At 54.9% G+C, this 13,921-nt stretch overlaps 2 protein-coding genes across 4 annotated transcripts in view; one reads left to right on the top strand and one right to left on the bottom strand.

Annotated features, from left to right (window-relative positions):
- The window catches only part of TBCD (tubulin folding cofactor D), a 150,233-nt gene that overhangs the window by 82,138 nt on the left and 54,174 nt on the right, over positions 1-13,921 (bottom strand). The window lies entirely within an intron of this gene.
- On the top strand, positions 4,659-13,263 carry ZNF750 (zinc finger protein 750). Its single transcript, XM_081028706.1, has 3 exons — positions 4,659-5,192; positions 10,122-11,742; positions 11,879-13,263. The coding sequence occupies exons 2-3, from the start codon at positions 10,313-10,315 to the stop codon at positions 12,588-12,590; spliced, it is 2,142 nt and encodes a 713-aa protein (XP_080884832.1). The 5' UTR covers positions 4,659-5,192; positions 10,122-10,312; the 3' UTR covers positions 12,591-13,263.

Here is a 13,921-nt window from a genome sequence, read left to right as displayed (position 1 = left end):
AGCCAGAAGTCTGCCCCTTTCATTCACTGCCTTTTCAAAAAATGTCCCTGTGCCTGCTCTCCTCTCTTGCTGGTTCTGATGGGACCCCGTCCTGCAGCTTGAGCTGCCCTCCTTCACGCTCCAACTGGCTGGGCGGGGTCCGATGATCTCTGCCAAGGGCCAGAGCCCAGAATTTCAGGCTCTGCAGGCCACAGGTAGAATTCTTCCTCCTCTTTTTTTTATTTCCCAATGTTTAAAAAGGAGAAGCCATTCTTGGCTCCAAGGCTGTACAAAAACAGGCCAAAGCCAGCCTGGGCCCAAGGGCCCCAGTTTCACAGCTCCTGCTGAAGGTTTTAAATCTCCCTTTGAGCTCACTGCCACCTCCGTCTCAGAAGTTCAGATGTGTCACAATTTTGTCACTATCATTTCCATCTTTACATTTTTATTGTAAAATTTCTATTAGGATTTCTTTTTTCTTTGATTTGTCTGTTATTTAGAAATCCACATTTTCAAACTAAAACCTTATATCTTACTTGTACCATTACGTATCTGACTTTTCATGTCACTGCTCTCTGGTCAGAGAATGCTGTCTGGACACTGGTGATTCTCTGAAATGGCCCGAGGCTTGTTCAAAGGCCCAGCATATGGACCCCTGTGCACGGGAATGGGTCCTTCCCGCATGCTGGCTGCAGGGTTCTGAATAAACCCATGAAATGAAGGCTGTTCTTTCTGTTGCCCAAACCATGTACCCCTGTCTCCTAAGTGACCTGTCAGTAACTGAGTTGTTTTGTGCTCTCAGGAGGATACCGACTGTCCATTTCTCTCTGCATCCCCACTGATTTCTGCTTGTTACAGCCCTGAGTGTAATTTGGGCACCTGTCAGTCAGGGGTGCTGCCAAGCCACACACAGAGCTGTACACGGATGAGAGCAGCCACAGCCCGGGGGCCGAGTGACCAGTCCACGTGCAGCTGTTCCCTCGCGGAGCTGGCAGGACGGGCCCCAGCTCCAGGCCCAGCTCCAGGCCCAGCTCAGCATGGGGCAGAGACGAAGGGACGATGGGCTGTGGGCCCGGCGGGACTCTCCCCTTCCCTTCTCAGGAAGCTCAGGCACCCAGGGTGAGCGTGAGGACCCGAAATTTACCTAAGTGCTCAGAACAGTGTCTGGTGCTCCATGGAGATTCTACAGCCACGATTTCGATCACCGCCCCCAGAGTAGCTGGGAACCAGCCGCCCTCGGGCTGATTCGGGACAAGTGGCTGTGGCCTGCTGAGATCCCGTACAACTCCAGCCCACCCATCTTTTATCAGCATCTCCTGGTAAAAGAAAGGATTGGTGTAGATGCCACAAAGGGGGCTCGTTCCTCCTGCGGCTGTGAAGGAAAAGGGGTCCCATGAGAACTCGGAGCCCCCAGCGTGGCCGTGCACGCCCCTGCAGTGGGCTATGCCCCAAGTGTCCTGCAGAGGCGTCACAAAGCCACGCTGCAGGACACATCACAGGTGCGAGTGACCCTCCCCCCTGCCTGAAGAGCCACCCCAGGAATCCCTTAAATGACGAAAGCACAGGAGGGAGAGTCCACAGATGCAACAAGAGCATCAGAAGTCCAGGAACTTGAAATGACAGACATTATCACAGCCAAGCCTAGGACTGTAAAGACACAGGAGGAGTAATGGAACTAAGGAAAGGACAGGGGAGATTGAAAAAGAACCAAAACAAAGGTCTTGGGGGATAAAAAAGATTCACTGCTGTGGAGGGAACTCAGTGGTCTCTGCACTCAGCACTCAGATGGGACATCACGGGTGGAAAAGCAGCCGGAGCCACGGCGGAAGCCCGGGAGGGAGGCCAGACAAGTCCCAGGAACTGGCCCTCGCCGTCTTTTGTCTGCTCATGTCTATATTTTACTGTTATGTTTTTCACCGACATCATTTGCAGCATGAAGGAAAAAAGAAGAAGAGAAAAAAGAAATCTCTGGGTTAATGTTCTCAGTTGTCCTTATTCAACTGAACTTAATGACTTCTGTTCACGGTCCTGAACGTACCCGAAATCTCCACGTGGGAAGCACCTCTTAGTAGAGATTCCGCAAAGTGGAGAACAGAGCTGCTGACCTGCTCCTGGAAACAGAGGAGCAGGGAACCCAGGACCAGCAGGAGGGAAGGGGCTGGGGATCCTCGGGGGCCTGAGTCAGTTCCCTCTCAGACCTCAAGGAACTGCAGGGCCCTGGGGAACCAGGGCCCCCGTCACCCTCTGCTCCGCTCTGCACGCTCCCTGGGCCACAGGCCACCTGCCTAGAACCTGCCACCTCGCACTGGGTGCAGGGCTGCAGGGGTGGCTCCTGCTCCCCAGTGAAGGGCATCGCCCAGCAGACGCTGGGGGGGGGGGCAGGAAGGGCCAGTGTGTTCCCCCCTCCCAGCATCCCAAATAAAGCAGCTCCAGTTCCACAAAAATTCTCCTAATGGCATTACCAGAATAATAAGCAAATTAAAATTCAAGTGCTCAGACCTCGAGGTACAGAGGAAGCCTGCACTCCCTCGTCAGAGGAAAACGAGGGCCCACCAAGGGCACGTGCCCAAACTCGCTTGCACAGTCTGGCCGATCTCAGGTGGCCACCTGTGCCTTCACTTCTCTCCATTAGTCAACCATTTGGTAACCTCAGAAATTTCCTAAAATGAGAAATCAAGTGCCCGCCTGAGAAAGTCAGCCGACCTGCGAGTGTCCCCCACACACATGGGACAGGTGAGGAGGACCCAGAGCACCTCATGCATGCGCTTCGCCCATTCACAGAAGGCGCCAAGCGCCAGCCCCTTGCTGGGTTCAAGGCAGCAACCTCCCAGCACACATGGCTGGGCCAGGGTGACAGCCTGGGGCACCTGAAGAAAGCGGCGACCTGGTCCAGGGAGACGGGCTCCAGGCCTAGTAGGTGGCCTCAAGCACAGGCGGGCAGGGCCTGGAGTCCCACCCCAGGCTGACAGGCTTGTGAAGCCCCCAGGAGAGCACTGCTCCTCCAGGACAAGGACTTCTCCGTCCCTGCCCCATTCCCCATCCCCCATCCATGGGTCAGCACACCTTACAGTGGGACTGGACGCAGAGTCCAATGCCCAGCAGCCCACGCTCAGCACCGGACCCGGGCAGAAAGGGTATCCAGTGAAACAACAGACCCTGCAGAAAGAGGGACAACTAGGAGGGCCGCGTGCCACCACGTGTGCTGCAGCTACGTGTGTGTCTTTGAGATGGTCCGTGTGAAAGTGTTGGGCAAAGAACCGGGAATCGGAATGGCGTCAAGCTTTTGACCCATAACACCGAATGCCAGATGTCAAACCCTGCAGGGGAATGACTTCTGGCCCAGGTGCCCTACTAGCCAGTGTCAGCCAGGTCACTTTAAATCATGCACCTCTGTGATACTCCTTCTCGGCGCCCACAACAGGCATGAGCTGCAAACAAAAGGAAGGATCAGTCCAGACGAGATGCGGGATCTGGGACGCAGGGCCTCCCTACCCCATACGGGGAAGAGGGAGAAGACCCCAGGGAGATAGGCAGGCAGGCAAGGAAGGGGCTGACAAGCTCCGGCGGAACTCCCGTTTTCCGTAAAGGGAAGGCCACAGGCAACACCCAGACCGGGAGCAGTGCAGAGTGGAGGGAAAGGATGAGCAGAGGGAGGTTATTTGGAATCAAGGAGCCAAACTCCAGGCACTCAGGTAAGAGAAGCCCAAGTGGTCCCCTGGCAGAGACTGGGAGTGGAGTGGCAACCTGGTAGCCCCTCACAGAGAGGTAAGGCAAGGGAAGGGGACAGCAGGGGAGCTGTGACGTGCTCCACCTGCCTTTCCAGGACTGGAAGCTTATACTCTGCTCTCTCCAAGTCCTGAGCCAAGTAAGTAAGCCTGACCACCCTCCCGGAGAGACCTCTGAAGTGGTACTAACTGGAGAGGGAGGGGCCTAGCTGTCCCCTCCGGGACACAGGGAGGCGAGAGAAGCCACCTTGGTCCCCCCAGACCAGGCACCTGCAGCTCAACACCAGCAACGCCCACGGAGTGAGGCCCAGCAGAGGCCTGTCCAAACTCCAGACCCACGGCATCATAAGACGTGATGAGACGATGGTTACGTCTCTGAGTTTTGGTGTGATTTGTTCCCCAGCAGTAGGTAAGGGGAACAGCAGGGAACTGCTACTCTTTGTGACAAAACTATTTTTCACTCTAAATTATATAGATGTCTAATACAAACAAAAGTAACTAAAAACTTTTTTCTTAAAGAGTTCAACATAAAGGTAAAGCCAAGAAAAAAAATCTTGTCTTAAAATTTTAAAGAAACAAACATACACACATAACAACAGTATCTGGCCTGACCCCCCCACCCCCGTGCTGAGTCAGGAGCCCAGCCCACACCACTGGCTCCCTGCTCTCTCCCCAAACTGACACCACATAACAGTGGGGAGTCAGCCACCGATTAAATAGCAAGCAGTTTACTGAAGAGGGGGATAAATGGGCTCAAAAATCAAGTGTCTCGGTTATTTAAAAAAAAAAAAAGAAAAAAAGAAAAAGGGCAGAGGGGTGTGCAAGAGCCCGAGTCCCACCGGCAGGCAGCCCGCCCCGCGGCGTGCTGGGTGCTGGTCCTGGCGTGCACTGGCAGGTCCCTGCGGCTGGGGTTGCCTCCCTCCCCCTCCCTCCTGCCCTCCCTCCCTCCCCCCGGGCACTCTCTCGAGGACAGGGACAAAGACGGCCAGCGCGGGGTAAAGGGCAGACCTGTGTGGTTGGTCTGTCAGGGGAGGTGAAGCTGCTCCCTCACACGCTGGAGCCCGTGTGGAAGGGCACCCACGGCGTCTTTACTACAACGGCAGGTATGCACTGCAGTCCCACCACTGCCCATTAGTCTCTACGCTAACCAGGAACCCTCGAGGTCCGTGAGCGGCTGGCCTCCGGACCTCGGCACTCGGGAAGCCGATCAGGGAGCCTCTGTGCGGCACAGAAGTGTCGCTGGGCTGGGCCCACGGTGACGCTGCCGGGGAAATTGCTCGGTGGGTGCAAACACGTGGGAGCAAACACATGAATCGTAGCTGCGGGCAGGAGAATATCAGGTGCATCTCTACGCCCCGAGGGCTCAACTCCTACACTTAAACCCCTCCCACTGGGACGGCGCTCCAGTTCCGGAGAGCAGCCAGCCTGAGAACAGCCCTGTCCCTGGGCCCCGCGGCTGCAGCTCGGCGGCTCCGGCACTGCCTGCCTCTGGTAAGTACCTGCCATTTCTTCTCAAATTCACGTTTGTGTTCTGAACTCCTCTTGGATGGCTCGGGAATGCCTGCTGCCCTGCTGTGTGCTCCGAGGGCCACCGGGGGCCCGGCAGGTGCACAGCAGTGGGGCCATTCTTATGAGGCTTCCACGCCACTCTAAGCCTGCGAACAAGTGGACGTGGACATGAAGTCCTCGTTTCCACCATAAAGTGCTGAGATTTCAGGCAAAACTCAAATTTATATTATTGCTTTTCTAATCCTCACCTTAAAAATAAACTATGATAAATTTCAACATAAAAGGATTATATATAGATAGATGTGTGATTAGAAAATTGCTGATTTTAATTTATAGTTTCTTTAAATTTGAAACTTTTTAAAGTTTAAAATAAGTGCTGTTTTGACATAAGGTTACAAAAAAATCTTAATGAAAGAGGATCCCTATATATAAAAAAGGAGAGATTTTTTTTCCTTCATAAAGTTTCTCATAAATCTTACAAGAACAACCACTGACTAAGTCATCAGCTGCGGGCGAGCCAGGCGGCTTCGTTTGGGTGAAATCTGTCTCCATCTGTCGTCCTCATCGCTCTGCATCAGCGGAGCCCTCCCGGTGCTTTAACCGAGCGGGACTGGGTTTTGTGAGGAGGAACAAGGCAGCTGAGCCGGGGCAGCTCGGCTGACAGCTGGGCGCTCAGGTGTGTCCCTGGGGACCCCTGCTGAGACCAGGAGCCCCCGCTTCCTCTCTGGGCCCAGGCTGCCAGCTCCCACCCCAGGAAGCTATCTTTGTCCCAGGTCATGGCTGTCCTGAAATTTACCATTTAGTTTAAAGAACCAAAAGTCTGGGAGGGAGTGGTGGTTAATCACTGGAAAAGCTCAATTGGAGTAAAACTCACAGATCTGGTTGTTGCAACACCCCAGTGGGTAGGCGACAATGGCGTGTCCCTGAGTTATGCAACAACGCCACCTCACAATATTGTAATTATAGCATGCCCTTCAGAGCGCTCCACCTGACGAGGCCCTCTGCCAGCCGGCCGCCACACCGAAGGGACTCTCAGCGTGATTTCAGGGCACAGCCTCCCAGCCCGGCACAGCAACGGCCCATAAAGTTAAGCTGTAATTACCTCTATTGTGTCCTATCAGAATTCAAAACAAATTTCCTGCTCGCGTCTATTTTCCAGGGTTCAAACTCCTCAGAAACTTTGCAAATTTGCCAGCCACTCACTATCATGCTAACTGGCAGCTACATTAATCGTCCACACTTGGGAACCTATGGGAAGACAGCACACTGGCACCTTAGCACTTCAAACAGAAGCAAACAAAACCCTGGGGCCGATCGAAACCGCAGGGCGCTCCGAGCAGCGTGTGTGTGGGCAGCTGTGCCCATCTGATGGGTGTGGGCAAGGAGCAGGGCAGAGATGCGGCAGTAGGGCCGCCCTCAGCAGGAAAGCAGGTCAGCAGGACACAGCAGGTGCTTAGAAGGCTTGGAAAGTCACAAGGGGACACTGAATGGAGCAGGAGAAGCTCTGTGGAAGCTTCCATGGGGCCTGGTGGGGACCTCCAGTCACTGGGCCCCACTGCCTGCAGGCCCCATTGTGGATACTGTCCACCAGCTGCCAATTCGGAGGCAGGTTGCCGGGCATGCTGCCCCCTCACAGAGGAGGTGCTCTTGACAGCAGGGCCCCTCGGAGGCAGGCAGAGACCGGACCCCACGTATTTCAGAGACAATGGAGTGGGAGTGAAGGAGAGGTGAAAACACTGTGCCACATAAGCGCCTTTTAGGAATAAGCTAACATCTGAACCTGAAAACAGGCTAACACTGCAGGGTCCTGCTGTACTCACACCTCGCTAGACAGCCCTGGGGTCAGTACTGACTAAGCAGAAGACTGCGTCCTGGGGAAGCGCAGAACAAAGCCTGTGTCATCACTACCAGAAAGCACTTCGTCCAAATGCAAACCCACCTAAGACAAACAGGTAGAGCTCTGGGCTGGATGTTAGGCAACATTTAACCCGTAAACCTCCCGGGGAAGGGCAGGCCTGACAGGCTGTGCCCTGGAAAGCTTCTAAGAGCCTTGGTCCCCGACTTCTTTCTCTGACGTGACTGCACTATGGCTGAGGGAGCTCCGCCCGTCCCCACTGGCACCTGAAGCACCTGTGTCCCTTGTCTGAATTAGCGAATTGGGCAACCCTGAGAAGTCAGTTTACCCCGAGGCACGGACCCGGCTGCACCTGCAGCTTCCGGGCAGCTGAGCTCCCAACAACGAAACTCTGGGGTCTGCTCAGCTCCCAGAACCCTGGCACCAAGGACATCCCCCCAAAACCTGTTTTCCTCTTGTGAGCCAATCCCCCAAAGCTTAGAAAGTTCAGACCGAAAGTCCACACACAACATCACCTGAGTGAAAAAGGTCCATATTAACAGAAAAGCAATTAGTTCCAAATTATTATTTGGGGTAATGCTATGATAATTTATACATAGCTCACCTCCTATAAACCAGCCTTTGAGAAAACTAACCAGTGCGGCTTATTTAGATTGTTGCCGAAAGGTATCAGCGATACTAAATCACACTGCTCCCAGAACTGACGTCACCATTCCTTAAATCCTGAGGGAACTTCTGTGCAGGGCATGTCTGCGTCCACTCTCGGTCTCGCTGGAACTCTGGGCCCCCACCCGATAAACGTTTTGCAACTGTCATCATTTAGACCGAGGTGCTCGCAGCTAGCGATGAACTCATCAGTTTTCAGGCCTCTGCCGTAACACACCCTGAGCAACCATGGGAACTTGACTTGCAGAGGTTCTCACGCCTTCAGAATCAGGGAGCATAAGGAGACGTGCCAGCACAGGCCCGCTGACTTACTGGGCTGGCTGGGTGCTGGCTGCAATCGCTTCCTTACGGGAGGCGAGGAAATTGTGTTTTTATCACCCAGAGCGTATCTGGCCCCCAAGGCATGGGCTGAACTCATAAAGAGTTATTTCACGTTTTTGCTACAATAAGAGGGGAAATTAGAAAGTCGCAAAGCTACGGTCAGCCTTGCAGCTCCTGCAGCCAGACACACTGGGAGACTGGGCAGAGAGACCTGGGTGCATAGCACAGGTGGGGGGGGGGGCGGGGGCCAGGCTCTACCTGCCACATACCCTGCCCACAGACGGGGCAGCCACAGACATCCTTCCTCATGCAAATACGTGCCTCAGGTAGAAACTCCAGGGAGGCTGCAGGCATCCAGGAAGCGCAGCCTTCCATCCACCAGACCACCTGTCTGGAAACCAACAGGTCTCTGAAGGATCTGGATGATAAAACAGCCTAAAAGAGACAGGCTGTCAGTGGGAGCGTGCTATTTTGGACTTTTAAGAAATACGAATAAATGAGTAGAGAAACCAGTTTGCTGAGAATAAAATCTGATAGCTTGCTGAGAATTTAAGGTATCCGAGTGAAAATTAAAGCTCCACTCCTCCCACTTTCAGCCCTCCTCCCAGAAAAGCCCCTATGACCTCATCTCACAGGTGGGACGCCAGGAGGCGCAGCCAGTCACCAGGCTGACTTGGATTCCCAGACGCAGTTCTGTTTTCAAAAGGCTGCTTTCCTAGTAAGTGCCTCACAACGGCCCAAATGGAGAAAGGGACGCTTTATATATGAAATCCAACCCCATCTGCCCATTCCTTAAAGCAAAACTGCGGCTGGAAAGTTCTGTGAAATCATTTCCTTTGAACTTTATTTTTAAGCCGTATGAAATTATGTAGAAGCTGCAGACCTTTTCCTTTTCACACCTGTACGCAAATGACAGTGCTGGGCCTCAGTTCCTGCAGCCCCCATCTTTCCTCCCACATAGACACTCCGGGGTCTGTTGGGCGAGGAGGCAGTGAGAGCTGTCGCTTGGAAGTGGGAGGGGGGAGGGGCGGGGGGAGGAGGACACTCCAGGAAGGTAACCTGAAGGCCAGACACCCTGGCAGCCTCCCGCCTCCAGCCTCCGCTGGGACCCAGGGCCTGGAGGGGACAGCCCCCAGGCCTCCAAGGCCCAGCCTGCTGCCTATCAGGACCAGGATGGCTGTGGCCCGAGGCCTGGGCGGCCACTTACCAGAAGGCTTCCTCACTCCTACACTGATCCAAACTCTTCACAAAGGCACTGCTAACCGGGCTCCCCTGGTCCCTCCCAACCTCCTGACTGCTGAGGGCCGCAGAGCTCCGGTTCTGCCACAGGAGGTGAGGCTGGAAAGGCAGGCAAACGCCTGGCCAGCCCCGCTCTCGGCTGCCCACTGTGTGCCGGCCCGACGGGGGCACCTCACTCCTGGGCTCACCAGTGGCAGCGACCCGAGTGGGGGTCCCTCAGATTCACCTGGGCAGCACGTCGAAACCAAGTGCATCCACACAGACCCACCCTTGCGTTTGTATCTGAGAACACAAGAGCTGCTCCCCGATACTGGGTTTCGCATGTGGCTTCAGAGGCAGGAGGCCTCCTCCCGGCTAATACGTGTGGCAGGACACCACACGTGGCAAAATGGGGAGCACCGAGTGGCCGTCACACGTGGACGGTGACCAGGGGTGCGGAGAGGCTTCCCGCAGTCACTCTGAGCGGTCAGACCCGCTCACTATAACATGACCCAGGCCAGAAACTCTGTGCCTGGATGGGGCAGGGTCCCCACAGGCACTCAGCCTTCTCACATCTGAGGCCCCAGGTCCCCAAACTCAGAGAATGACAGGTATTCTCAGGACTGACACTAAACAAGCAGCCAGCATTCCTCCTGGCCCCGAGGTAATTCTCCGCGGTGGGGGTGCCGGCCGCCGAGGGGGGCAGCTGACGCTCACGGCCCCACGGAGTGCACATGGCTCCTCCAGCTCCCAGGGCCTGGCCTCCGACCTTCAGGGACCCATGTGAGGTCAGGTTCCCGTGAGTCCTTCCGCCAGCATCCCGACACTAAGGCTCTGCTCTTCCATTGCAGTTCCAGGCCGCAAATGAGTGCCACCGTCCTGGTTGGACACACAGCACGTGGAGCTGGCTTCAAATAGGGGCGTGTGGAAGGAGAGCAGAGCCAGGCGGACGTACACGTCTCTGAGCCACTGAGTGTGAGCGGAATAGGGGCTAGCTGTGAGCGCTCCGCTGGGAAGAGGGGAGGCCGCCCCAAGGAGGAAAATGAGCCTTCTCAAAGAGCGGAAACCAAAGAAGCCGCATTACATCCCAAGGCCTCCAGGGAAACCCTTCAAGTACAAGTGTTTCCAGTGTCCCTTTACCTGCAATGAAAAGTCGCATCTTTTTAACCACATGAAGTATGGTCTGTGCAAGAACTCCATCACTTTGGTATCAGAGCAGGACCGTGTTCCCAAGTGCCCTAAGTCTAACTCTCTAGATCCTAAGCAAAGCCATCAGTCCGACTCAGCCATGAAGCCCACCTCCTCTAAGTGTGTCACAAATGGGCTGCCCCACCCGGACGCCAAGCTTCCTCTCGGCCTCGCCAAGGACGACGTCAAAGAGAACGTGGACCTGCGTGCACGCGGGACACACAAGGGCCCCGGACAGAAGCCTGCTCTACAGCGGGAAGCAGTGCACCCCAGCCTAGCGCCTGAGGCCACCACCGGAGCTCCGCCTGCCACTCCGGAAGGCATTGGGCGGCCCTCAGCATTCGTTCCTGTGGGAGAGCGCAGACTCAAAGGGCCAGAGCTTGCAGAGGCGCCAGAGACGCTGGCCCTGCCCAGCCCCACCGCCAAGGCCGCCACCACCTTCCACACCCCCAGCCACCCCTGGAAAGCTGGCTCTCCTTTCCTCCCGCCCGAGTTTCCACACAAAATCCCACCTACCAAGGGATTCGGGGCCCTTTCCCCTTACATGCACCCTGCCATCCCAGAGTACCCGCCTCACTTTTACACGGAGCACGGACTGGCCACTATTTACTCACCCTACCTACTGGCCGGGAACCCACCTGAGTGTGACGCCGCCCTGCTTTCCGTCTACGGGGCCCAAGACCAGAGACACTTCCTGCCTCACCCCGGGCCAGTGCCCAAGCACGTGAACCCGCCGCCCTCGGCCTATGACCATTACAGGCTGCTCCAGCAGTATCACTCCAACCTGTCACTTCCTTACGGATTTTACAGGCCAGAGTCTGCTTTCTCCTCTTACGGCCTCAGGCTCCCACCCATCGCTGGCCTTTCACACGATCAGAGCTCTCACCTACTGGACGAAGCCGCCCTAGTCTACCCAGCCTCGAGTCTGTCCAAGTTAAACTCTTCCAGCTCCCACAAAAAACACACAGAGTTTGAGAAGGAGCGTCTGACTCCTGAGGCTGAAGACCCTTCCAAAGATGGGCAGAGGGACACAGACGGGACCAAAATGAGCCCACGTGCCGGCAGCGCGGCCACGGGCTCTCCTGGAAGGCCAAGTCCCACCAACTTCACGCAGACAAGCCAGCCCTGCGTGGCGCTGTGCAGCCACTCAGACAAGCCCGCCTTGAGCGTCCTGGGAAGGCTCCCGCAACCTGAGCAGGGCCTCGTGGCCTTCAAGCCAGTCAAGAAAAGCCCAGAGCACACACACCCCCAGGCTCCGGAAAACAGAGACGAGTCTCAGAAAAGGTAAGAATGACTCCTTCCCCGAACCTCCAGATGAATGTCCCCCTGTGCTGTTATCAACCTCACACCCACCCAAAGCGCTGCACACGGCAGGTTCCCAGGCAAGGTTCCCATTAAGCTTTCCCTTTTCCTCCTGCAGCCTCGACGCTGTAGATGCGGGCGCTCCGGCCCAGATAAGAAGCGCCCCTCGCGACACGGAGGCCATGCCTTCCAGCCCAGAAGATGGTTCCAGGATGGCGCCGCTGAATCTCTCCAGGAAGTCGGAGACCAAGCTGGCAGCCGCCTGCGGCCCCGTGTACAGGGACTTCACAGAGCTGCAGGACATGCCTCTCAACCTGTCGGTCAGGGACCCCTGCAACGCCCTGACTCCCAGGCCTGTCTTCCACCGCCCACCGGGGGAGGTGGAACCCACTGCCGCTGCTGCTCAGAAGGCTGAGCCAGAAGGTTCTGGAGATGGGCCAGCCCATACTGACACAAAGCAGAACAGCCCTGGCTCTGACGAAGCCCCGGTGACGACCCCCAGCAGGAAGGCCCAGGACATACGAGCAGCGGACAGCGGTGACGAGCAGAAGCAGACGGCGGCCGTGGCCCTGTGCCAACTGGCAGCCTACAGCCCTGGGGCCGCGCGCGTGGGCGACGGGGAGCCCTCGGCCAAGGAGCCCACCTGCCAACAAGACACAGCCGCTCCCGGAGCCACGGAAAGCCAGGAGACTCAGAGTGACCTCAGGCCCAAAGGGCAGAAGAGGACAAGCCCGCGGGAAGCAGGCAAGTCCCAGCAGGGCGCTAAGAAGTCGAAGCCGAGCGACACGGCCAGAGTGTTCACGCTCCGGAAACGAACACGGGTGTCTTAGAGCCGCCCGCCAGGCCCAGAACCACGGCGCCTGTTAGGCCAGGTCACAGCACCCCAAATCTGCAATGGCAGCTTCGATTTTTACAGTATAGTTTTCTTCCCCCCCCCAAAAAAAGTTGCAATTCACTTTTTTGTAAATATTAAGCATGAATATTAACAGGTGCTTCCATTTTGGGCTGTAAAAATATTTGAATGAGTCATAGTCTAAGATTAATGAGTTAAACACTGGCTTTTATTTTTGTAAAATGTCAAATGAAATGCATAGAACTAAAAGGTAACTTTTAGGTGTAAGCCATCTCATACGAAATCTTTTAAAAATACTTTTCCTATAAATAACTTAGCCCTGGAACAAATTGTTTTAACTGTTATTAAATCTCCTGTAGTTAATGAAGTGAATGACAATTACTAGAAATGCCAAGAAAAAACATTTTCAGTACTAGCGTTAAGTGATCTGTCACGACTGAGTGATAAACAAACATCAAGAGACTATTTATACAAATAATTTATTTCCATTGGGGAAAATGTGTTACTGGGAAGCTACTATCAACATATCCTACTTCCTTATAACCTTACAGTGAATTTTATGACTCGTTTAGTCTCATTTTCCACTTCCGAAAATGATGTATATATTGTTGATTTTCCAATAAACTCATAGGTGAACTTTAAGGATACACAAAATGAAAACAAATATGAACTCTGCGTTATACTTTATTTTGCCATAAAAAACTCAGTGGAAAAAAAGAATACAGCTGGAGCAATTAAAACAGAGAAAAAGAGTATGTATGTGAGCATGAATGACAACCACATGACAGCGTGTGTGTGTGACAGCCTTGTGATAGTGTGTGTGATGGCCTGTGTGACAGCCCATGTGACAGCGTGTGTGACAGCGTGACAGCCGTGACAGTGTGTGACAGCCTGTGTGACGGTGTGCGTGACGGTGTGTGTGACAACCCATGTGACGGCGTGTGACAGACCATGTGACAGCATGCATGACGGTATGACACCCTGTGTGATGGCGTGCATGATGGCGTGACAGCCCATATGACAGCCTGTGTGACAGCCCATGTGACAGCATGCATGACAGTGTGACACCCTGTGTGATGGTGTGCATGATGGCGTGACAGCCCGTGTGACAGCCCATAGGACAGCACGTGTGACGGCATGTGTGAGCACCAGGACCAATGGCCATCATATCCGGGCACCTGGCCCCCGGCGACTCCATGGGACCCTCAGCCTCCCAGTGTGTTAGGACGAGTTTCCTCCGCTTCCTAAAACTGCTGCCTGAGAAAAGCCCACCAGGCGACCCTAGCTCGCCTGCTCAGTGGCCCCTCC

This window comes from Rhinolophus hipposideros (assembly GCF_964194185.1).
Source record: "Rhinolophus hipposideros genome assembly, chromosome: 20".
NCBI classification, from domain to species: Eukaryota; Metazoa; Chordata; class Mammalia; order Chiroptera; family Rhinolophidae; genus Rhinolophus; species Rhinolophus hipposideros.
Note: the sequence above shows the minus strand (reverse complement) of the source record. Positions and strands in the feature narration are given on the sequence as shown.

Bases quoted from the DNA above. Each gene is read 5' to 3' on its own strand.
- ZNF750 (XM_081028706.1), top strand. From the start codon at position 10,313: ATGAGCCTTCTCAAAGAGCGGAAACCAAAGAAGCCGCATTACATCCCA. The intron at 11,743-11,878 runs GTAAGAATGACT...TTCCTCCTGCAG, and splicing joins AGAGACGAGTCTCAGAAAAG to CCTCGACGCTGTAGATGCGG.